The 23,407-nt window shown below is 28.4% G+C and overlaps 1 protein-coding gene across 2 annotated transcripts in view; it reads left to right on the top strand.

Moving 5' to 3' along the window:
- The window catches only part of LOC107439563 (mitochondrial calcium uniporter), a 131,749-nt gene extending 116,829 nt beyond the window's left edge, over positions 1–14,920 (top strand). For both annotated transcript variants that reach the window (XM_043050005.2, XM_043050006.2), the window contains one exon: positions 1,311–14,920. In XM_043050005.2, coding sequence (XP_042905939.1) covers positions 1,311–1,499 — 189 coding nt within the window. In that variant the 3' untranslated portion in view covers positions 1,500–14,920. The remainder of the gene's footprint in view (positions 1–1,310) is intronic.
- The last annotated feature ends 8,487 nt before the right edge of the window (positions 14,921–23,407 follow it).

Raw genomic sequence — 23,407 nt, 5'->3', positions numbered from 1 at the left:
CTTGACCTTAAAACTTACCATAATCCATCCTTATAACAATATTTCGGATATTTAAGTATTTTCTTGCGTTTGTGTAAAATATTTCTGTTGTTCTTACACGTGAAGTATAGGATTGAACAGAGAAAAATTAGCGAATACTAATGCCGATATTTTTTAATCTAAAATTTATTGCTTAACCTAATCTCATGTCCTGAAATTCTATGAAAATTGTTATGATAATTTTAATTTTGTGTAATGAAGAATTTCTATTCCATAAGTAGTGAATCAATAGAATTCATAATTAGCTGCTGTTAACGTTATTATTTCTACCTTATGTGAAGTGTCCGTATGTTTTTAATGACTAATTAATATTTTTTGAGAACTGGCTTGTAAAATTGTCTAATGTTAAAAACTAACATCAATTTTTTTTCGTATCATTTGGGAAACTTTTTATATGAGTAATTATAAATAGAAGTATAGCAGTATGTGCAGGAAGTTTTATTATTTTTCGTTTCTATGTAAAGTTATTAAACACGCGCTTTTTTATAAAATTATTTTCATTTGAAAACAAGAAGTTATAAATTTTATTCAGGCCTTTTTTTTCAAAAATTTTCCATAATGCATCGAAACATTAAATTAGTATTGGGACCGTTTTGTAAATTACGATAAGCGTTGAAAGTCGTTTGTTTATCTGAAAATATTATTTAGAATTTTGTATTGTTGTTCAACGCTAATTGATCTTGCTTTTATTTTATTTTATTTATTTATTTTTAAGATTGACTGATATTTTCGTCACTTAATTAGAAAAAGTAGATTTTTTTTTTATGTCACAGCTTTTTTGAGTGAAAAATTGAATGATACCGGGATGAATAATTGCATAAAAAAAAGTTCTGTTCAATTTTTAGCTCTTTTTCCTAAGCATTCTCATAATGGAGCATTCAACGCATTTAAAGAAATAATTATATTTGAAAAAATAATACTGTGTTTTAATTGAAAGTGAATAAATTTTTATGAACTACTAAGTCACTCATGGGCTGACATAGCGGCACAACTCAAAAAATCATGATTCCTAAGGAAACTGCATAAGAAATGTTTTGGTTTGCTGAAACAAAGATTATCTTCAAGTAGAATTATGAGTTGTGCTAGCATTGCAGCTGAAAGAATGTGTATTTTCATATTTATACCCGTCCTTTGTCGTGTTTTTTGAGTTGTGCTACTATTTCAGCTCATGAGCGAAGTGATAAGGTTTTATATTTCATATTATTTTTTAAGAGAGTATTAAATAAAAAAGTTAGATGATTTTAACCCCTCTCTCACTTTATAAATTTCAGGAGTACATACTTCCGGACGTATGTGATCGCCAAACTCTATTTGGTTTCCACAAATCAGCCAAAAAAGGTGGATGGGACGTAAAACGTTATAACGCCCTCAAGGATCAAATCTACCACATAGAAGACGATTTGCGTAGGCTCAGGGACCCTCTAAAACTACAACTTCCAATTAAAGAGCCTCGTAGATAACCTTCAATTTAAGTTTTCCTTCTTAAAATAAATAAGAGTGAAGTTTAGCAGTTAACTGCGAGTGCTGTTCTCCAAGGAGTTCCATCGAAAGTGTTCTTTTCCTTTTTTTAAATAAAAAAATATTTTTCTTCCATTCATCTCGACGGAGCACCCATTAAAGAAAAGTATAAAACACTCGGTGATCATCTAATGAAGATGGAGTTTACGTAAGATCAAAGTATGAACCCTTCTTTGTTACCCTAAGAATTAGCACTTGAGAAATCATCTATCATTCATTTAAGTAGCCAATTCAATTAAAAAAGAGTTTTCAAAATAGTTGAGTGAATTGTTTTGTGATAGAAATAAGGAGATTTATAAATATGGAATTCGTTATTTATATGCAATGTGTGTGTATTATGTTATAGGATGTACAATGAAGTACAGTAAAGTACTGTTTATACGTTAAAAAATTGTGCGTCTTTTTCGTTTATACATCGTTTTATTGCCGTCGCAATTCATTCTTAATCTATCTCTTATTAAAATAATCCGTTAAACATTGGAAAAAAGCTCAAATTTTTTTATACGTCGTTTTTTGTTATTTTATACATGTTTGGCCTGGATTTTTTTTTAACTTTCGTCTTCCTGTATAAATTTGTGCACTCAAGATATGAGTTAAAACTATATTTTTTCCCCTTTTCTAACTGATGATTTGTTTTAAAATTATAATTATTAATGCAATGAAATCTGTGTAAGTTGGACCACAGGTGGTGCATTGCTTTATTGGTCAGCTGTAGACAGGTAGTCAAGTTATAGAAGGTTATGAATCCTTTTTCCATACCATGTCATTCTTAAATATATATAAGAAAGCGTGTAAAGTTTATGAGCATCAATAGTTTTACCATATGCTCATGGTCAACTTACAAAGGGGTTAAGGTTAGCTTTCTAAAGCACTTTATTTGTTCAGTGAAATTCTAATACATAGTATAGTAGCATAATAAATTTCCTAAAAATTATTTTTTTTGTGGGCTAACTTATGAAGGGTTTAGAGTAGCATTCAAAATCACTTCAATACAATTTTGACTGGAGGTCAACGTTAAGAGGTGGTCGACTTGACAGGTTTCACTGTAGCTCTATTGTTTTATGTATCAATTATAAACACCAAATTATAAATGTTATTAAGCTACCAAAATTATTATATTTACGATAAATTTCGATTATTTTTTTACACTTTTCAGTTAATCGTATTTTCATTTATTAATCGATTTTTATCTTTCACCTGAAAGACGTATAAACGATGCTTTGCTGTTTAAAGTTATGGTTAAATAAGTTAACAATTAACGGAAAATGGTGTTGTTTATAACTGCTTCTGTTTGTCTAAAGAAATAAGCTTTATATGAATCAGGTAGGCAAGGTTTCTAAAAAACATTTGAATTGTAAGTTTTCAGTTTGTTAACTGGATTTGATATATTTTTAATAATAGCAATGTAATGAAGTAAATTAGCTTATTTTGTGCATATTTCTTTTTACAAGAACTCTGTTGAAGGTTTAAATAAATAAAATCGATATAGTCTATTTGTGCTATAACGGCACGAAGTTTATAAATTCATATGGGGAAAAAACTTTTTCTTTTTCTTAAAAAATTTCTTTTAGTGATCATATATATTTTGCATAAACAAAGTTGTTCCCTATTAAAAAAATCTATTAATTCTTCAGTGCTTAGCTAATTCATTTGCCTTACTTCGAATATTAGAGTAACTAACCCTTAGAAAAACCCTATGTGGCCCTAATTAAAATATTAGGGTATTTTTTTAAACAAATTCCCCTAAAAGTTTCTGTTTGATGCAACCACAAATTGAGTCTTCTTTTCAGAAAATTTAACTTTTTTTCAGAATCTATGCAACTGTATGGGTCATATTTTCTCATGATTCCTGCTCTTTTGTTTCTTTAAAGTTTAGGAATACTTTAATGTGAAATACTTTACCTGTTGAGATTCTTCGAAAAAATTTCTCTCAGAGAAAATGTTTTCACTCTTTGAAAAACTAATTTTTTTTATATGCTGGAACGGATTTTGGGTAAAGTGGAGTAAGGCACTGTGTCTTCATTATTGTGTTAGTAGTAGCAGATATACTCAAACACTTTTGAAGTTCTGCACACAGACTTATTTAGATGTTTAGTCTTTCTCAGAACTAGAAGACCAGTTTCAAATATTATTATACTCTTTTTAAATACACTGGTGGTCAAAATTAAGAGATGGAAGACATTTTCCCAAATATCTCAAAAAATACTGAAAATAAATAAATGAAATTTGGTATGGATATAGCTTATTCCATGATAATAAAGTATGCAAAACAAAAATGAAAGTGCCATTCACTGGCAAGACCTATTGCCAAAAAATCCAATGTAGTCTGAACTTAAGGATAAAAGATGACGATAAAAGTGAGGCTTGTACAGTGTGTGTTGCCTCTAGTATGGTGTATGGTCACCCCTGACAGACAGACAGCATGCACAACGAGTATGCATGCTGTTAATAAGGGAGTTAAGGAGGACTTGTGGAAGACCCTTCCACTCTTCCACCAGAGCAATTTTTAACTCCAGAATGGTTCTGGAGGGAAGTTGGCGCATCGCAATAGCTCTCAAGAGCATCCCAAGCATGTTTAATGGGATTCAGGTCAGGGGATTTGGCTGGCCTATCCATTCGTTGAATATCCTCGCTTTCCAGATACTCATCAGCCATGAGAGCCTTATGTGGTCGCGCATCGTCGTCCATAAAAAGGAACTCAGGGCCAACAGCGCCCCTGAAAAGACAGGCTCTAAAACCTCCTGCCTGTACCTCTGGGCATTTACGGAACCATGGTCAAACTCATGGAGCGGTGTGCGGGTATCTTACATGTGCGAATAAATGTGCGAAAATGCTTTCCATCTCTTAATTTTGTCCACCAGTGTAGAATAGGCTGCTTAAGATTGCTTGATTTCCCCACTCTCCGGACATTCCCCTCTCTGTTACTATGGTATCCGTAAATCTAGCCCTTGCCAGTATATCTAGTCGTCCCCTTTGCCAGTATATTTCAACCTCTTACTAAAACACACTGCGGAGAGTAAAAAGAATGAGAATTCCCTTAAGTTGGTAACAAAGTAGAGAGGAAAAGTGTGGATAGAGGGTAAATCGCATAACCATGAGACACCTATTTCCTTTTACAAAGAGTATTGGCTGGGAAACGGTGTGTAGAAGTAAAAAAATATCCTAAATTTGCCTGTTTGCAAAATCATTGGATGTCTAGGTCATTCTATGAATAATGAACCAACCAGTGCCATATTGCTGTGTTGTTGTTGTTGCATAAGCTTTTTGCCATTTTAATGTATAAACTACAGCTAATGAGTAGTCATCAGAGAGAGGGAATTTTTTTAATTCTGATTAATACTAATGTGGTAAAGATGCCAAACTATAAGGACTTGACAATGCAAAATAATGAGGAATTGATTTGTTCTGGTGCTCCAATATCGTTTTCATCCTACACTAGACCTTGTCATCAGTGCTATCAAGCCATGATGGGCAGGTTTAAAGAAATTTGAAATTTGCAAGGATTTTTTTTTTACAATATTAGCTTTTGCTGCACCTTCAAGACTAGAACAATTGGTCACCGCACGTGCCGTTAATATTACATAAGAGGTTAAGTTACGGAAATTTGCTAAACTGAATCGGTGCAAGTATTTAGTGAGGTTGTTAAGCCTTGTTTTTTTTCCTTCTAAAAGTGATTTGGGAATGATAGTTGGGCTGGTAGGAAAGAATTTCATTCAGCGAACCTCTGTTTCTTCTCAAATCCCTGAATCCGGAATCAATCTCTGCTATAAAAAAACTATGGAATCAGGTTGAGGATGGTCAAAGCCAGCCTTGACCACAATGTCAGCAAACTCATTACCTGCTATTCTTTTATGATTTTCAGATAGTCATTATAATCTCAGCATTTGCGATAAGAGTGTCCTGTCACTGGACATTAAATAATTTAAATTAATAATTAAATTATTTTATTAGGAAATAAGTAATTTAAAGTTAAGTTTTTCTTGCCATTATTTCTTGTTTCACCTAGTCATTTTTTAAAATTTTATTCATATGCTTAATAACTATTTTTTTTCAATAGTCTAAAAATAAAGTGGCATGGCTTGCCCCCCCCCCACCACTGTGTGCGATGTTTGTGTTTTTACTCCTGTGTGTTTACTCCTATGTGTTTTACTACTTACACAAGTGTTTTTACTCCTCTTTCTCCCTAAGCTACTCGTATAGAGATATTTACGCTATAGCTTATAAAAGCAAAATCGGGTGTTTAATATCTTCATATAACTTGAGAAAATATGACTTTAATAAAGTTTTTTTCTATTTTTTTGGAGTAAAGGCATTGATGTAGATTCCAATAGTTTCAGTTTTGATATAGTTGGGAGAATATAATTTTATGTATAAAAGGACTGCATAATTAAATGCTTAAAAGGAGAGGGTGATCACAAACTATCATTTTGCCTCTGACAATAAAAACTATACACTTCTTCTATTTACAAATTATCAAGTGTGAACGATTATATAGTTTTATAAATAAGTATCCTTATTTCTAGATTAAAAGTAAATCTTATAAAGTTTTAAATTACAACAGCATTGAATTCGAAACTGCCAACAAGATGCAAAATAAAACTTCTTGTAAAGATTGTTTCTTTTTAACCTAACACATATTCCCCAAAAATGCTTGTTTTAACCAAAAAGAAAACGAAAACATACAGTCGAACTCGCTTATAATGAGCTCGAAGGGACTGCAATGTTTGCTCGTACTAACATACAATATTGTATGTATAGCAATATTTTCTATATATACTTGCTAACTTGTAGATATTGGACTTTCTATTCATTTTTTTTATTTCTGTGCAGTACAAAAGAAGTTAGTTAATTTGCTTTAAACTGCCTTATTGTCTCTTGATTAAGTTATTGTTTTTTATGGATAAGACTCGTGATCCGAAAAGCATTGTTGACATCAAAAAGGAATTTGTCAACCCGAGAAACATCAAAAAAGTATTTTTCCAAGCAGACATTATTTGTGCTGGAGAAGTGGAATTATGTAAAAATTTTATTAATTGTAGTTTCCTCGCTAAAACCAAGGATTTTCTCGTTAAAAATGAGCTATGCTACGTTAGATTTAACAAGGATTTCCTATATCTTCGTTGAATCCAGGTTCTTATTAAATTAGGACTCATTACTATAAGCAAGTTCGTCTGTACCTTCTCTTTGAATTCGGACGATTTAATTATTCACTAAAAACATTTATACATGTATATAAACCTTCTTCTTTCTGTTGTTAAAGATTGTTCATAGTTACATTCGTTTTGTGAACAATTTAAAGAAAATCAAACTTGCCAAAAATGATGGAACGGAGCAGCAACTTCTGGGGAACCACTTCGCTGTAAGACATTTATAGACTTTTCTCGGTTTATCACATGATCCAGGAGGATAATATAAACTTTAATATAAATGCCTGAAGTGAAATTACAATCAAAAGGAAGTGCTAACAGTGTGAATTTCTTTCTATGTAATGTGTAGGTTAAGATTGTGAAAAAGGTTACGTTAAAAGTGTGTCTTATTTAGACTCTTATTAGCTCAAATATTTCTTCTTGTTTTTTCTACACTTTCAGGTCTTGTTTGACATTTTAGAGAGATGGTGAACCGTGTTGTCGTTGTTTAAATGAGCTGATACTTAATTTGGTGCTTTTCTGAAACTTTATGAGATGATACTACGGCTCAGTTTTAACGAAAATATAGTTTAATTTTCATTCTATGAAGATTAAAGCAAGTTTATACCGTATTATTGTGACCGTTATTATGGTTCAACACTGAGGCAGTTTTTGTTTTAGGAGAGTATTTATTTTTCTCTATAACGCCGTGCTTATGCTTAAAAAAACCAAAACTCTAATTTAAAATAAAATTTTAAATGATTTTGTGTACTGAAACAAAATTGATTTTGAGTTCAAAACGTTATTAAAAATTTTAATTAATACTTAGTTACGTTAGCTTAAGTCTAATATGAAATTTTCTCTTGACAGTATCTGCTACAAGTAATTCGCATAAAGCATGGCTAAATATTAATGGCTAAACAAAATAATAATTAGCATGGCATAGCTAGATATTCGTTTAGCTAAAATTACGATAAAAGTAGCTTATCGAATGAGGCCTGAAAGAGTTTAATAATCAATCTTTGTTAAGAGCTTTTCAACTGTATCAAACATTTTGTTTCCTATTTTTTTGCATTCTGTACTTAAATGTTATGTATTTTTTACTTAATGTGTAAGCTTAAGTATTAGTTTTTAATATTTATTTATTGTTTAATAATAATTACGATTAAAAGTTTAATTTTTTAACGCTTGTATTAATATTTTTGCCCCAATTCTGAAGCTGTACTTAATTTTTTTGTTAAGTGAATTGCTATTGTCAATTAAATATAATAACTAATTTTGTAATTGTTATGATAATTTTAGTAGCATTGCTCATTCCTTGCACTTAATTTATCATTTATTTAATGTCACAAAATTTTGTTTAATGTTTCTGAAAAAATTAAACTTTCTATTTTTACATTGTTTGACTAGGTTGATTTCGTTTTGTAATTTCTAATACCTTCAATAGAAATAAGCTTTAATGTAGTATAATTTTAATGAATGATTTAAAAGATACGTAGTTTAAATTTATCAACTTCAAGTAGATAACAGAACAAAAATAACAAAACTTCTTTGTCTCTTTCAATTATTTTAAGTTTTCAAAAATGGAACGGTAAGTTGATAAATTTAAACTTTTACCAACACAATTGTCTTTTTTAGCCTAGTGAAATAAAACTTACAATTAACTCATTAAATTAAAGCCAATTGGCTTCATAAATTTATAAGAACTAAATAACTTAGTAAAATAAAACTAACACAGTAAATTATCATTAGCTTTCTAACGAATTAAATTTAAAATAAATTATCTCGACTTAGCATTTTCTAAATTTTATAATATATGACGTAAATGTTTTTTAAATTGTTATAGTCTAGCAGTGTTTTTGTAAATTTCTTCAGAAATAAAATAACTTTAAATTTAAATCTGACAAAACTCTGTCATAAAGAACTTTTCATAATTAGCTTTACACAATAATAATATTCGAAACTTTGGAAAAATTATAAAAGACATTATTTATATTTTATTATAAAGAAACTATTTTTAAAGACCTCTTTTTAGGTTCCTCCCCCCCCCCACCATTTTAGGGTCCATGATGACAAAAATACGAAAGAAAATCTGCAAAAAAAATATTGTAAAATAACATAATTTCCTAATTTTAATAATATATTGAAGAATGAAATTTTATTACATCAGTCTCGTATTAAAATTTAATATTGAAAACAAAACTGCTAAGTGGTTTTAAACTACTGAAAGTTTTCTTTAAGTGTAAAAAAATTTATTAAATTACACTATTTTTTCTATTATTTACACTATTAGCATTATTTACACTATTTTTTCATTAGTAATTAATCTTGTAATATTTATTATATTTTTTTTTGTTTTCATCGCATTAAATGAATGTAAATGCATTTATTGTGCACTTGTTATGAAAAAGGCATTTAAGGGCTATTAAGGAAGCCTTGTGTACTCCTTTATGAAAAAGGCATTTAAAATTTTGTTCTTGAACATAATTTGCTCAATTTTTTTTTAAAAGAAAGATCTGTCATAAAATATGTTTAGTTTCTAGTTTTCAAAATAAAAAAAATTTAAATTGCAGGTGAAGTTTAAAATATGTTATTTGTCGTTAATCAGAATAATTATGTAATTGTTTAATAAAACTCAGCATTTAAAGACTGTTTTTGTGTTCAAAATCATCATGCTTTTTAGAGATGATTTTATTTTTGTTATTGGAAGAATTTTTAACAACAACAATAGTTAATATAAATATTCTATGTAGCATTAAATAGTAGTAAAAAATGAAATATTAAAACAGGAAAATTTTTTTAAAAAATTTTCTGTAGTTAAATACTAAGGAAAGAGTGCTCGGCTTTAACCAACTTAATTAGAAATTAACACATTTGCTGCATTTAACTATAATAATAATGAAAACTTAATTATGTCGATTTAGCCAGATACATTTAATTCATCGTTATATTTTATAATAAAATGAAATCATAAATACCTCTACAATAAAAGTACATAAATACCTTCTCAGTATTAGTATAATATTGCATATAACTCTTACAGTGGCTATAGCATAATGTATTGAGTAAAGAGGTAGTTAAAAATAACTTCTGGTATTGAGTCTAAATTTATGTTAATGCATTTTTTAGGTTCTTGTTCGAATTCCTGAATATTTTTGAATTCTTATAAATTTAACCTAAATGTTTACTGTAATGCTGTTCATTTTCTATTATTTAAAATATTTATTAGTGTATATCTTTGTTAGTTTCACCACTTAAATATTTGGGAATTTGTTTAGTATATAGAAATTTAGTATTGTTTTTAATCGATTCACATTTTGAATTTTAGTTATTTGTTCTTTTTAACGATATAATGAACTCTGTGATTTTTCGAATGTGTTGAATTTTGCAAACAATTTACAATCATTGTTTTGTTTGATGGTTTATGTAATTAGACATGAGGTAATATACAAACCTAGCATTTGTTTGAACAGGATCAGATAAGTGTACCTTTTTTTTCTGGCTTACTTCTTTATGATTCCTTCTCTTAAAATTGTATTATATGTTCTTTATGAAAAGTGTTACCTTATTTTTTCTCGGAGTATATTTCCCCCAAAACTATACATATCTTGCGAACCTATTAGCTTAGTAAGAGCTTTAGGGGACCAAATCTTTATTGTCATTTTGAACCTAACCGCCTTGAACCTGTTATTGTTAACTGTTGTCTGCAGAAAATATTTTATCTGTAAAACGAATTGTCACTAGCATGAGTTTAATACCTCTTAACACTGTGGAACATTACGGAAAAAATATATATTTTAAGATAACGTAACATATGATTCAATTCATGTTATGTGTAAGAAGTAAATAATATAATATTAACTAAAATAATACGAAAACAATTGTACCAATTTTTTTCATGGCAGTAGTGATACCATGTTTGAATAAAAAATTTCTATTTTATACCTGTTAGATACTTGTTAATAGTGTTTGAATGTATTTAAATTTAAAGAAAAGAGAAATAATATCGCCTAGAATAAATAAAATTTTGAAAACATTTAAATAATTTAAACAAGATAATTAAGCAAGATAATTTAAAATGAACCAATAAACTTCAAAGAATTGCTGATTCGAACTCAACTAGAACCTAGAAAAAAAATCAGGATTGTAAATAAATTTGTTTTCGAATTTGAAACTTTGTTATACTTCAGATTCCAAAGCAATTTTTTCCTCTAAAATGCAATCATTTGAAATAATTGACAAGTTACAAATATACCAGAATGGCAGAGTTTTCTAACTGGCTCAAACTTTAAAAGTGAAATAAAAATGCTTACTACTGAATAACTAGTTAATCAGAAACGTAATTCATGATCGTTCAAAACTGACTAGTTGCTCTTTTAGAGGTCTCGAGATATGACATCACTTATTTATGTCAACTGTTAAACCTCAAAAAACCCTTGCTACATGAAAATGTAGAATTGTTCGTGTAAATTTGATGACTTATATTAACGCAGTACTGTCAGACATTTCTTGAACTCGATTCAAACTCTTAATTAAATTCAAAATTTTATTTTAAATATTTCTTCATATTTCATCAAATATTTATCAAGTAATGCTATCGCGACTTTTTCTTATTAATTAAATTAAAATAATCTTTTCACTAGAGCAGCCTGTTACAAATCAAGGCTGTCTCAGCATGTTTTCCACGGCAGCCGCCGTCCTCCAATCGGAGACTGCAGTCGACGCTCGATATACCGACCCTCGTAGTCCGGGTGAAAATATGCGTAATAACTTCGAGGTCGTTATATTTTGGAGACACAAATGTACCGTAAATATTAACTCATAGTCAAAAAATGACCTATTTCTATATAGCAACGTTTAAATTTTATAAGAATTTGGTTACTAACAGAGAAATTGGTACCGGCAACTAATATAAATGTTAGTAAAGTGCGTCAAAAATGAAAGCGCTGCCATTTTTAATCAATAAAATACGTCAATATAACAGCAAACACAACATGTTTTAACTCGAAAATAAAACAAACAGGGGGAATGACATTTCCTTAGGAAACAGTGAATAGAATTTTTCATGATTGATTTGAAAAGAAAATTACACAGATTACGGATGTCCGTAAATTCTGGCTAGGATAAGAATTTAGGGTATCGTCACTCTTCCTTCATTCTAACGTCTAAAAAAATAATGATTTAATTAATTTTTTTGTACCTCTTTCTAAATCAATTGACTAAATTTTGTTAGCTCTATTGGATTTAATGCTTTTGTGCATGCTCCAATAGAAATTTATAAAAAAAATATCACGTTTCCAGACTTAATGCATCGGTTGTTGTAATGGTTGGGTCGCTCTAGTACCGAAGAATGTTTAATACGTTTAGGTTAATTTGAATCACGTTGTGTACTAGAGTGTTATATTTTATTAAATTTTGTTTAACACGAAACATATTTTAAAGAACATAAAAATCCCTCAGATGTTTAAATCGTGAAACCTAAATAAGTATTAAACTCACCTGCGAGTGACAATTTAAATTCCTATTATTGGATCTCTTTTGACGAGGTAAATAAATAATAACTTTTTGCCTTCGAATGAATTGTTGTAGAATTATTTTTCAGAATGAAGTTGTATGAATGCAAGTGATAAACCCGGAATATAGATAAAACTAAGGAGTGTTTACAGAGAGCTAAGAACTTTTTAGAATGTTTAGAATAGATGAAATCAACTTACATGGAGTCAATGCAACTCTTGTTAATAAATCTCTTTCATGAGCATTGTCGATCCTTATGAACAAAATCTCTAAAAAGTCTTAATCTAGTTCTTGCTTAGTAAATTTTCAGTATTCTAACTATCATTGAGACAGAGCTGCTGCTTTAACACCTTTTTTTTATTTTGAGACTGGTTGTGAATGAATGGATGACCAGTGTTCTATTTCATTATGTCACTATTTATTGCAACCTAATACAGAAATATACTTAAACTAAACTCATAGGAATGTTTAAGGACATTATGATTTTCATAAACTATCAAAATAACCCCTAAAGGATATCGCTTTAATAACTGCATAGAAAGTCAATTTTAAAAGTAAATGATAAAATCATTCTTAGCGAGTCTGTTGGTTTTAGTTGCAGCAACCTTTGTATTGATCTACATCAAATTTATCGGCTGTGAAATGTTTGTCTTGCGGTGCTTGTTCTGTTTTTTTTTAAAAAAATAATTGCAGAATCGTAATAGAAACAAGTTTGTAATAAAAGAATCAACAGTTAATAAAATCATGCTTTGTGAGTCGGCATAAAAGATGCTTTCCTGGGATCTATAAACCTTTCAGAAAGTATTAATTGAGTGATCTTGTCAGACAACATGATTAGTGATAATTGTGTTAAAACTTAAATTCATCTGAAACATTTTTTACACTTCTGAACTGTGAACTTTCTTTTAATTTCATGAGTTATTTTTGTGAGTATTTTCTATTAAGATGTATTTGTTCAAATCCTATTTATATTCTTTCGGACAATTTTAATCAACTTATACTGCACATAGTTTCAATGTTTATGAAAAAGTATTACATTTTTGCTACTCTCCAGATATTTTACTAAATTCGCAATCAAAAACTTTATATTTGAACTTAATAAAAATAATGAGTTTTCAACGTAAAATAAATGGAATTAAAAAAAATGTTTTGACTTATAATTATTTATGAATGAAATTAGATGCAACATTTATCAAGTTTAACATTATCTTATAAATTCTATCTTAGCGATTCACAAAAAATATTATGTTCCAAAAATGAAAATTTTTTTCCCCAAAACATTCGAGAGAATAATATGAAGTAAGCATCTGTCGTTGAAGTGATCTCATGGATGAAATGTGAAGGGAGTAAATATGTCATCAAAATAGCTTTATCCATTTGATCAAAATGCATCGAGCATTTTTTTTTTAAAATATGAAATGTTATTTTTAATAGTACGTTTAAAAATGCTCCATGTTGCATACCTTACAGGGACAATTTTACAATACTTCATTTGCTTAGTCATTAAAAAGCAAATTTATCTAGTTTAGTTTTGATATCGCATTTTTCATTTACATGATTGTAAATAAGAAATGTGATATTCAAATATGTGGCATTCGCTTAAAATGTTAAACTAAAAGTTTTTAATGAAAGTAATATTGTAATTAACCTGAAATGAAAAAGAATTGAAAGGAAATGCATTCATTAAAGGTATAAGTACAAAAATACTTGGAAAAAAACTACTTGCAAAAATATAATTGTTGGAAAAAGTGTTTACCTGATGTTAAAAAGTGTGCATTTCTCAGAAAGTTTTCCCACTATATGTTTGAAAACTTAAAATTTATGACACGTAGCTTATTTTAATTTGTAATTTGCATTGTATTCATTCCAGTATTTTTATTTCGAAATTCATATTTTACATTATAAAATCTTTTTTGAAAATTTAAGTCATTGTTAAAGCTATATTGTTCGTTTTTAATGCGTATATTTAATTGCAGAAATTCGTAGAAACAGATTAAAAAACATTAATTGCGCAAGTGACTTCGTATACCTTTTAAGTCACAAAAATATAGTGGTTTATTTGCGTAGAAAGATTTACATGTGTGCTTATTGGCGAAGTATTGAAATTCAATAATCATGCATGTCTGCTACATAATTCAAAATTTTTGTAAATTAAGTCCATTAATAATAATAAAAGTTCACTTGCTTAAAATCAATTTTATTCCAACTGCACCAATAGAATAAATTCAAACTATATTAATAATCAGTAGTTTAGTAAATTATATCTCATTCATAAGTCAATTATCTATTATTTAAACACCATTACATATATTAAATGTTCTAAAATAAAACTACCGCACCCAATTTTTTCTTGTGTATTTTTAATATACCCAAGATAGTACAAGTTTCTTTTTTTTATTGAAGATGTTTTAATGATAGTAATATTTATAATTGCCTAAGGGATAGGTAATATTAAATGTTGCATATCTTTGTATTTATTCCTGCAGAGTACTTATTTAATATGAAAGCAGCAGCTCTGTTATTAGTTAAATTCTATATTCATAGCTATTGCATTTCTAAATCCATACTTATATATCAGTACACATTTTTGATACTTCTAGCGCTTACTGTGGAGCATCGAAGCATTCAGAATAAAGTTTTATTCATGACCTTATACATATTATATATATATACTGTATAGTCTGATTTGGACTAAGAGAGATAATAAAATATTTCTTGATTTCTTTTCTTCTTTCATTATTTACCAGCACATTCACTATTTGCTCATGTTAAACTGTTTGCAATTAAGAACGAGATTACTGTCCATGGGCAAAAGAATCGACAAATTTCGCAACTTCAAGGTTTTGTACAAGTAGTTTCCATACTTCTTAAAACCAGACATAGATGTTTCAATTATAAAATTTTAAGTTCACATCGGGGAAAAAAAATAGGTGCTCACTGGCTCAATGGAGGTAGCCGGTGATCTGATCCAGTGATTTAAGTATCTATGATAGAGACAGTTATTTCATTAGATGAAGTCATTGGAAAGATATTAAGGAAAGTTTAATTTATAATAATGGGTTTCATCTTTTCGATAATGGATCAGAATTACATGACATCGAAATGTGGCTGGTGTTTAATAAGCTTTTTCAAACTATAGAAAAAAAAACACGATTCAAATAGGTAATCTCGAGTTATTAGAGCATATCCATAATTTTATATAGGTAGAGATATGAAGATTTCATGGTACTTTGGGATTATCTCTTCGACCTATCAATGCTCCCAAAATTGCGCAAATCCCTTGGCACCATCAATTGAATGAAAAGTAATTTCCTAACTAAACATTCTAAACACATTAAATTTATTAAATAATAATAAAATAATAACAAAAAATGTCAGTGTGAAAATACGTAATAGGAAAGTTCAATAAAAAAATAAAAAAGTAAGAACCTAATTTTTTTTTAATAATTATTCTTGAATCTAACCATATGTATTATCATTATTAATTATTTCAACTGCCCAAAATCCTTGTCAGCTTTTAAAGCGCAAACAAACTAGTCATCATCCTTGTGCAGTCGCCGACACATAAATTCGCTTAAATACGAATCCAAGTGTTTTTGGGTAGTTCAGCGGTGTTTCTTGTTTAGCCAAGCAGTATATTTCAACACGTTAAAGAAAATTAACTCTCGTAGTCAAGGATTATACAGTACATATGATACAATTTGCGGTAATTGGTGAAGAAGCTACCTTTTTGCGATAAAATCTGATTTGGCGAAAATGGTTGACGGGATAATCCCAAAGTACTGATTTCAGTTATGAGTCATGTCAAAATTAGTCTATTTGCTGCCCTGAAAAAGGATCACTGTCTCACAATTTCAAACAATGTCTTAAATGTAGTGAAGAAAGAGAAATAAGTTGAAGGTTACAAATCACTTTTCTGTATAAAGCATTTCCTCTCTAAATATACGACTTATTAGATTATAACAGCCTACAGATTCTGAAAAAAATACTAGACTGCCTTCAATGCTGTCTAATCTTTCAAAAATATAATAAAAAAACGGTCGCCTTGTCGATGCGTGCAGTCTAAAATCAAAAGCAGTTAATGTTTTCATAAATATCCTCCAACAATTTAGAGTCGTATAAAATACTTTTTCCTGTGGTATAGAACTAAAACAGGATTTTTTATGAACTTTTTTATCAGAATATAAAAGTATAAACATTCCACTGTATGATCTTTTGTATATTTGCTTAAATTGTTTGTGTGCTTATTATTGATGGGCAAAATTCTTTTAAATGTTATAATATTAATACATTACCTTAGCTACCACTAAGAAAAATATTTTCTGTAAATGCAGAACCTTACTATTATAGCTGCTATTGTTTGTTTTGAGAACTATCATTAAAAAAACTGTTTTATTCCATTATTTTCTTCTAGTTTATTCGATTTAACAAACGGCCGTCCAATGAAAATAAATAAATAACTATTTCGCTGACGTTTCCAAAAATGTTATTTCTTAAATTACTAACGTGCCAGACAGCTCTTGAAAATTTAAAGTTTTTGGTATAGATTTGATTCAAACAAACGTTTGCTGTCATATTTAGGTATCTATTATAAGTATGCTTGAAAAATAAAACAAATAATTTATATTTGAATGAATTGTACTTTAGAGGGAAATTTATGTTTAGAGGCCTATGAAATCACAGTCAATTCTTGCTAAACTTTTTTTAATGAGGCAGATTTCTAATAAATATTCACTATCAAGCATTTCTTATTCTCAAAATATCACTGACGTAACTTTAAATAAATCTCAATTTCAAGTTATAAGAATGTATATGCTTTCCTCAAAACTGGTTAACAGGATAAAACTTTAAAAAATATTTTTTTTTTTAAATTTCGAATTCCAAACTTTTTGCTGCGTCTGTAATTAAGGGATAATTTTTCGACCCTTTAAAAATAACAATAGAAAAAACTAACCCATACCACAATAGATACAGGTTATTTTGTAATATAAATTTTATACATAGTAAACTTAAGGAAACAACATTTTTCAACTAGTGGAATAATTTACTATTCTCTCTATACCTGATACAGTTTTAAAGCAAATTCTTAAAACCTTAAATAAATTTCAAAACAAGAGTAGCCTTCCAAACAAGCACTTAATCATTTTAGAAATGATTTTTATTACTCGCATCAAGAAATTTACAAAAACTATAAGAAATTGGAAAATATAAAGGCATACAGAAAAGTGCAATGAGATTACAGTAAAACAAAAAATACACTCAATAACTTGTTGGAGAATTGTTAACTTCTAAACTTATAGTGAGAAACACATGTTATGGTGGATGACCGAAATCGGTGAATGTTGACATTCACATAGTCGATTTGGTAAATACCTTAAATATATACTAGGTCTAGTAAGATGTTCCTACCCGGTATGCACTTCATCAATATTTTATTAAGGTCAAGTGCCACTGCCAGGTATGCATTCTCCGAACTCTGATGTTTCTCCTAATCTATCCTCTGCAGACATTATAATATCGAATGAATATACTAATATCAACGAAACAATTAATATCAAATTGAAAATAACAAGTATTTCAGACATTTATCAAAGTGATTATGTAATTGTTGACATTCACCGGTGAAAGTCGACATTCTCTTGTTTTCGGTTATTCGTGGTAACATACATATCAGAATACTGTGTGACTCTCACTGCAGCGTTGAAATCTGACGTGCTTGGCAATTTTTATTTGTAAACTTAAAACGATTTATTTTTTCGAAATTCCATTTTGTTACGTTATCACGGTTTTTAAATGCTTTTCCTGCGATTTTTTTCACTTTTTGCTTTAAACAATAATCGCATAACTTTTATGGCAAGAGAACTGGAAATTTTATAATTTTACTTATTTTTCAGGATTTTTTTTTCATAAGCCCGTTTTACTTTGTTGAAGTTAAAAGTGAAAGAAATGGGCTGTGATGAAATTGCCTAGGTTTACCTTAATTGTAAGTTTTCAATTTATTTAAATAAATTAATGCCTTATTTTACCAACTATTTTCCAAATTTAAAAATAATAGAAGTATTTATTATGGAAAACAAATTATCGAGGAAGCAATCGATGTTTTGAATGTCCTGCAAAGGTAGACTGATATTTATTTACCATCTTCAACATGATGAAATTCTGTACAAAGAAAGTTAAGAGAATACTGGGACTCCATTAGTGAGAATAGCATTCAAGTCAGCATCTGAATTTTATTTTTAATACAACATAATTTTGTGCTATGATAAACAAAGAAAATTGATTTTCATAAAAGCGCGCTGCTGACAAAAACTATTATCAGTGGTAGTTATAAAAAGGTTAACGTCCTGTTGCTGATAGAGAAAAGATGGGGAATCATCTGACATCCCTTGAAGGTGTCCAATTAAATCCGAAAACTGATTCAGTGTGATAAACTCAAACTTTAAAGCTGTAATGTTAACACGCCACGCACTACCACGTGATAGGACATAACCATGTGATTAGTTGCAAGTACCTAATGACATAAAAGATATGGCGTTGTTTGTCGTAAAAATTACGTTTGTCTCATAAATAACGCATTATTTTACGCAAACATATTAATTTAACCATAATTAACGTATTACGTAAAATGTTTTCTAGAAATTATGCTATTAGTACCTTTTGTATTATTTTTTCAAGATGGGAGGGAAAACCTTCATACCTATACCCATTTGAAAGATCAATTTTACATTATTTTCCTTTCTTGTATTTTAAAATTTTATTTCTGAAGACAAAGAAATTCTAAGATATTTGTTGCTGCTTTTATTCACTTTATTTTTGACTATTACTTTTTAATTAGAATAATGCGATAACTATCAATAAGTATGCAGGATATAGTCCTTTAAACAGTTCACTGAGTTCTAACGACTTTAATTTTCTCAGAGCCATCATGATTATCTGTAATCCTAGAATGACTCGCGGTAGTAAGTTTTCTAGAATTATTTAATTAGACAAGGATTAGGTGAGAAACGCGGGTAATGAAAACAATACTTAATCAGTCTTTTCAATTTAGAACGTCTAAGAATTTTCTATTTCGCTGCATTTTTCTTTTTAGTTAAGAAGGGCTTAAAATACCATACCTGTGCCGTATTAACTGTATCTTTTCATAAGATAGAAGTTGTCCAGGAAATATTAGTATTAATTCGTAAGATTTAACGTTAAATAAGAAAAGAAAATGAATTGTTTTGGAACAATTTTTTTACGAAACTCTTTATATTTAGATCGTTTGAAATGTTTAGAGAGTTTTCACTAAAAATTTTTTTAAGGATCTTGATTCTTCTTTTTCTTCTTAATTCTAAATTCTTCATTTAATGTTCTTTTTCTTATTAAAAAAATTATCTTCTTTTTCTTCCTAATTCTAAATTCTTTTTTAAATGTTCTTATTCTTCTCAAAAAAATTCTTCTCTTCTTCTTAATTCTAAATTCTTTCTTTATTATTTTTCTTCATAAAAAAATTCTTCTTCTTTTCTTTATCTTCTTAATTCTAAATTCTTTCTTTAATATTCTTTTTCTGCTTAAAACGATTCTTCTCTTCTTCTTTTCCTTCTTAATTCTAAATTCTATCTTTAATATTCTTTTTTTTTCTTCAGAAAATTCTTCGCTTCTTCTTTTCTTCATCTTCTTAATTCTAAATTCTTTTTCTAACATCCTTTTTCTCCTAAAAATTCATCTCTTCTTCTTTTCCATTTTAATTCTAAATTCCTTCTTTAATTTTCTTTTTCTTTGAAAAAATATTCTTTTTTCTTCTTTTTCCTCTTAATTCTAAATTCTTTCTCTAATATTCTTTCTCTTTTTAAGAAAATATGCTATGATCTGTTTTATTCTGAGCAATTCGATACCAAGTGTAAGAAAATGCACAAAAAATCTTGTATCAAAAATACTGAAGCTCACTAAAAACAAAAAATAGCACACTTATTTTCTAGATTTGACTCATCAGCAAATTAAGTGTTTTGGCTTAAAATTGGTATTATACGGGACGCATATTACCTTGCAATTGCCAAAGTAATTGTGTAAAATACACTTTAGGATTAAGTAAAATGTAGGTGTAGCACGGAGTAGTGCCCAAATGACTAAAATTATAATACATGTGGTACAAAATTTAGATTATTAATATTTTATCAAACCAGTGCAGAATCATTAATTTTTATCAAATGAAACGTTGCATGAAATATTAATTTACGTTAAAGATTAATTTATCTTACAAACATTGCTGCACTAGTGATAAGTGAATAAGAAGATAATTAGCAATGAACCGTACGGTTACTGTGATATATTTAAATTCGGTAAAGGATAATGGCTAATTGAAATTTAAAATTTTTTTAAAGAACCCAGTTTTAGAACAGCAAAATAAGGTTTAACAATAGAAAGAATTCCAAATGAATCTTCAAAAAACCATAAATTTTCGATCTTGATTAATATAAAACTAAGCATTTGTGCAAGAATAAGAAATTTCTTTTAAAATAATTTAACACAAAATATCCTCAGCATGGATGCTTTATAGAATAGAATTATAATTCTTATAATCCAACATGATATTAAAATTTACTAACAATTAAATATTTGAAAGGATGAATTAAGATTAAGTTTCAAAAGTTTTCCAGGCATTGCGTTCACCAACACCTTAAGGCTGTTTTTCGAAGGATTCGTCGTAATATAAAATAATGCTTTTTTTTTTTTTTTTTTTTTTTNTTTTTTTTTTTTTTTTTTTTAAAGAATAATATGTTTTTTTTTTTTAAGAATAATATGCTATTTTTATAACTACTGTGAGTCTTCAACTGTTACTCATGGCTGTTAAGTCAAGTTTAGCCTATCTAAAGCCAGCGCTGTTTACGCTTATTTTGAAAATGGCGCAAAACGTCCATATGGAGAAAAGTCACAGTGTTGTGAAAATAAAAAGCTTTCATGGTCTAATTTTTTTATTATTTAAAAACTTACTTCAATATTGCATTACCTGGGCTCAAAAAATTTGCAAACACTGAGAATAAGGCATTGATTTCGATAATTTTCATCTGGGTGGAAAATTGTCGCCAAATAGGCGATTTTTAAAAAAGTTTAATAACTTTGAAAATATTTAAGTTATCTGTCGGTTTTAAAGCCCAGATAATTCGTCAAGGCAAGATTATAAGCAAAGTTTAAAATCATCGCATTGCTTTAAGTGTAAGGTACTTAAACTATGACCTTTTATATACTTACTTGGCGACAGAGCTTCGAAAAACAGTGTTAAAGCCTAAAAATTCAGAAAACAACTGGAACATTGCTTGTTCTACTTGGTCTTGGAATTAGCTTGTTGGCTCTCCCCGCTTGCGAATAAATCCCTCTCAGTGTAATGCTTTTCAGGGCTGCTGGAATCTGTTACCATTCGTTGGGTGAAAAGAGGAAAGTTCTTCACTTTATTTATTGTAAACGGTAAGGCTAAGTCTTTTTCATCGCGATTGTTTTTCCACTGGTGTGGTTGCAACATCTCCATTTATTTTGTAGCAAGTTTCCTCTTTATTGATTACTTTTGGTCTTTAAATTTTTTCCGTTTTTCTCAGTTTAAAATTTTAAACTTGGTGCGCAAGGTTACCCGACTTTTATTAAACCTATTAAGTTAATACTCGGTGATTGGTTAGAGTACTGTACATTGCTTAAATTCATACTAAAAATAGAATATTGGTAAATATTTTGTGATCAAAATTTTTTTTTTAGTGAATATCTAAAAAGTTAAGTTTTTTTTGTCAATTTAAAAAATAATACCTTTTATTTTTCAATTTCTTTAAGCCAGAATGGTTTTAAAAAGGGCATATTTAATTGCCTATCTAAATTTGTTTCAAATCATTAATATGAATTTTGTTTTCTCAATAAAATAATATTACGTATATTCCTGAAAAAATACACAAAAGCAAATAAATTCTGAAAATAAAATCTTCTTTTGAAAAAGTTTTACCTTTCTCAATTCAATTCCTAAGTTATAATAATAAAAGGAAATGTTTATGGGTGTCTCTTTCTTATAACTTAAGAATCTTTTATCTAAGAGCCGTTTATCAAATCACCGTTGAATGTTTTTTTCTTCTTCTAAAAACAACTTTGCTGAAAAATTTCGAAAAGGAAAGCGACAAATGATCACCTGGATGATTTTTCTAATATTTTCAGTTGTCTCTAGAAAAGTCGATGACAAAGAAAAACAATTTACTTTAAAATAAGAAGCATGTAGAAAATAAATTAAATTCTTCTGAAAAAAGCTTTTTCCATTTCTTCTCACTTCTAGAATCTTAGAAAAGAAATAAATAAAAAAAAACTTCTCATGCGTCACTGAAATTAAATTTGAAATGTCAACTTGAAGTGACAAGTTAACTGGAATTGAATTTGAAATTGACAAGAGGTTTCCGGCGATAACTTATGTAACGGTGAGAGCAGTATAATCGAAACAGTGTTGAATAAAGCTTTGATTACATCTTTCTTTGTTAACACAATAATAACTGAGCAAAAAAATCTAAATTAATTTAATTTTAGGAAGTTTCTTTTGTAAAAGTGCTTCACATATCAAGTAAAGAAAAAGAAGCAAATATATTGCCTCGAAATTTTGTGATAAAACAAGTTATACATAAATGATTTTTTAATATATATATATATATATATATATTAATTCATTTTAAAACTTATCGATTAAAACATCTGAAGTAAGTGTGTTAGAATCGACTAACAGTTAAATATTTTTTATATCTATAATTGATTTTCTTATGTTAAAAAAGTTTTAAATACGAAATAATACGAAATCTTGTAAAGTCGGTTAGAAAAGAGAAATTAGCGTAAAAAGTGTGCTTATGGGATTATAAAAGTAATTTTTTTCATTAGGTAATAAATTTAATAAATTAATTTCATGTTAATTCATTCAAGTTAATTTGGTGTTAAAAAAATTGAGTGAAATATGAAATGAGGGAAAACACTAAAAGCCTATTTTACAAGGCATTTCATATATTGATTAGTAAGTAAGGTATTTTCTATCAAATGTCATTTCTCTTCTTCATTCATAATTTTGATTTAAGTTATTAGAAATAATTTATAATAAAAGAATTATTCAAATTCTATTTAAATGGTACTAGAATGATGCTATTTAAATGATACGAGATATATTTAAATGATAGCAATTATTTAAGCATTTAAAATGAATCAACAATTTATTGATTAAATATACT

This window comes from Parasteatoda tepidariorum, chromosome 4, assembly GCF_043381705.1.
Source record: "Parasteatoda tepidariorum isolate YZ-2023 chromosome 4, CAS_Ptep_4.0, whole genome shotgun sequence".
Classification (NCBI taxonomy): Eukaryota; Metazoa; Arthropoda; class Arachnida; order Araneae; family Theridiidae; genus Parasteatoda; species Parasteatoda tepidariorum.
This window is presented reverse-complemented; position numbering and strand designations above follow the sequence as displayed.